The sequence below is a fragment of the Galeopterus variegatus genome, unplaced genomic scaffold, assembly GCF_000696425.1.
Source record: "Galeopterus variegatus unplaced genomic scaffold, G_variegatus-3.0.2 Scaffold47278, whole genome shotgun sequence".
NCBI lineage: Eukaryota > Metazoa > Chordata > Mammalia > Dermoptera > Cynocephalidae > Galeopterus > Galeopterus variegatus.
The window spans coordinates 2366-4450 of record NW_007773389.1 but is presented as its reverse complement, the minus strand read 5'-3'; the positions used below and the strand labels follow the sequence as shown (position 1 = coordinate 4450).

The following is a 2085-nucleotide window of genomic DNA, read 5'->3' as shown; positions in this document are numbered from 1 at the left end:
AAAAGAATGAAATTCTGCCATTTTCAGCAACATGGATGAGTTTGGAGAAAATTATGTTAAGAGAAATAAACCAAGTACAGAAAGAGAAATACCGCATGTTCTCACTTATATGTCAAAGCTAAAAACAGAACAAAACACAACAAACAATAAATAATAATAATAATAAGTTGAACTGTTAAAAGGATAGAGAAGAACTGTGGTTACTAGAGATGGGAAAGGGGAGGGGGAAAGTGAGAGGCTGATTAATGGACATAAAATTACAGCTAGACAGGAAAAATAAGTCCTATTGATGTACAGTCAACCCAGGAATCCATAATTATCAATGATTTACTGCATGTTACCAAATGGCTAGAAGAGAGGAGATCAAATGTGCACAGCACAAAGAAATGATTACGTTTTGCAATGATGAATATGCTAATTACCCTGAATAGATCTTCACATATTGAATACATGTATTGAAATGTAACTCTGTACCCCATAAATATGTGCAATGTTTCAATAAATTTTAAAACAAACAACATATTTTTCCATTAACATTTTTCTTTGCACTCTCTCTTCCTTATTTTATTTTATTCTGTCCTATTTTCTGTCTGCTACAGACATCCCCGACCCTCCAGTGGCACCGAACGTGACGGATGTGGGAGATGATTGGTGTATCATGAATTGGGAGCCTCCTGTCTATGATGGAGGGTCTCCAATCTTAGGTAACTGCATGTTGGTCAGTCTGTGCACCAGTGAGTGCAGTTGGTGTACTCTTTATGCCTATTAATACAGAGTACATTAAAAATTATTGCATTTAGAAAAAATCTTAATATGCTGTGACTTTAAATATTCATTCGACTCGAAATATGCATATTTTAGGATGCTCTGTAACTACTTGAGATTTAAATGGCTCTGATGAATATCATCTGATTGCCTCTTCTCTTTTTTTGTTTGACATTTATACTCAATATCTAATTTTAAAACAACTATAAGTCTAACTTACACTGTTTTACTCAGCAAATGTCTTGTTCCATAGGGTTATGTCTATGAAAAAATTTCTTTTAGAGTTAAATACTTTGAAGAATTTGCTTCCCCTATGGCACGAAAGTTTTCTCTCCTTGCTAATAATGAGGCTCACAAAACTGGTCATTTCTCCATTGTCTTCATTACTGGGACTGAGAGTCAACTATATTGGCTCTGTCTGTATTGCTCAACTATAGTGGCTGTTTGTTTAGTAGCAATTGCCTACATATCTGTGATCCATTTTTCTCCTCTTCCTAGTAAAATATAATTTTTTCTAGTCCTCTTATTCGTTTTTTTCTATATATTATGGTGTTAGGTAATATCAATATTCACTATAATCTCTCTCAAACAACTGATGGGATAAGGTGGGTTAAAAATACATACACATATGACTATTACCCTTACAGTACAGAGAACATGCAAAGTTTTAAGAACTTCTAATATCTGACAGAGTTTAATTTTGGAGGCCAAGGAAAAACCTGTTATCATTTTGTGTACCTGCAGGATACTTTATTGAGAGGAAAAAGAAACAAAGCTCCAGGTGGATGAGACTGAATTTTGATCTCTGCAAAGAAACAACTTTTGAGCCCAAGAAGATGATTGAAGGCGTGGCCTATGAGGTCCGCATCTTTGCAGTCAATGCCGTGGGCATCTCCAAGCCCAGCATGCCCTCCAAGCCTTTTGTTCCTTTGGGTGAGTCAAGAGAGATGTGTCTTTGTCATGGGAATCATTGCCCCAGATTATGACTGCTTTCCTTCTGACCTCTAACTGGGACAGGGCTGGAGGCTTCTTAAGGTAGGGGGTGGGCAGGAGGTTGGAGGGAGTTGAGGCAATTTTCTGTCTAAGAAATTAAAAAGCAGCTTTGGTAGAGTTGAATATCTTCATGATGTAGGCCCTGGAATTCATTACCAGAATCCCAAGTGACAGCTGTGGGTGACTTCAGCTGCCACTCTCCACTGAAACTTGGAGCTGAGGCCACTGACACATGACTACTCTCCATTTGTCCTTCTGAAGTTGTAACCCAGCACCTTGGTGTAAACACTATAAGTAAAACAAGCAAACCACACTTGAAAACTAGCC

The 2085-nt window shown here is 37.4% G+C and overlaps 1 protein-coding gene across 1 annotated transcript in view; it reads left to right on the top strand.

The window, feature by feature from the left end:
* Window positions 1-599: 599 nt before the first annotated feature.
* Window positions 600-2085, top strand: part of LOC103584222 (myosin-binding protein C, slow-type-like) — a gene marked incomplete at both ends in the record, with an annotated part of 3838 nt that continues 2352 nt past the window's right edge. The window contains 2 exons of the mRNA XM_008565307.1: window positions 600-704; window positions 1510-1698. Of these exons, the coding sequence (XP_008563529.1) occupies window positions 600-704; window positions 1510-1698 (294 nt within the window). The remainder of the gene's footprint in view (window positions 705-1509; window positions 1699-2085) is intronic.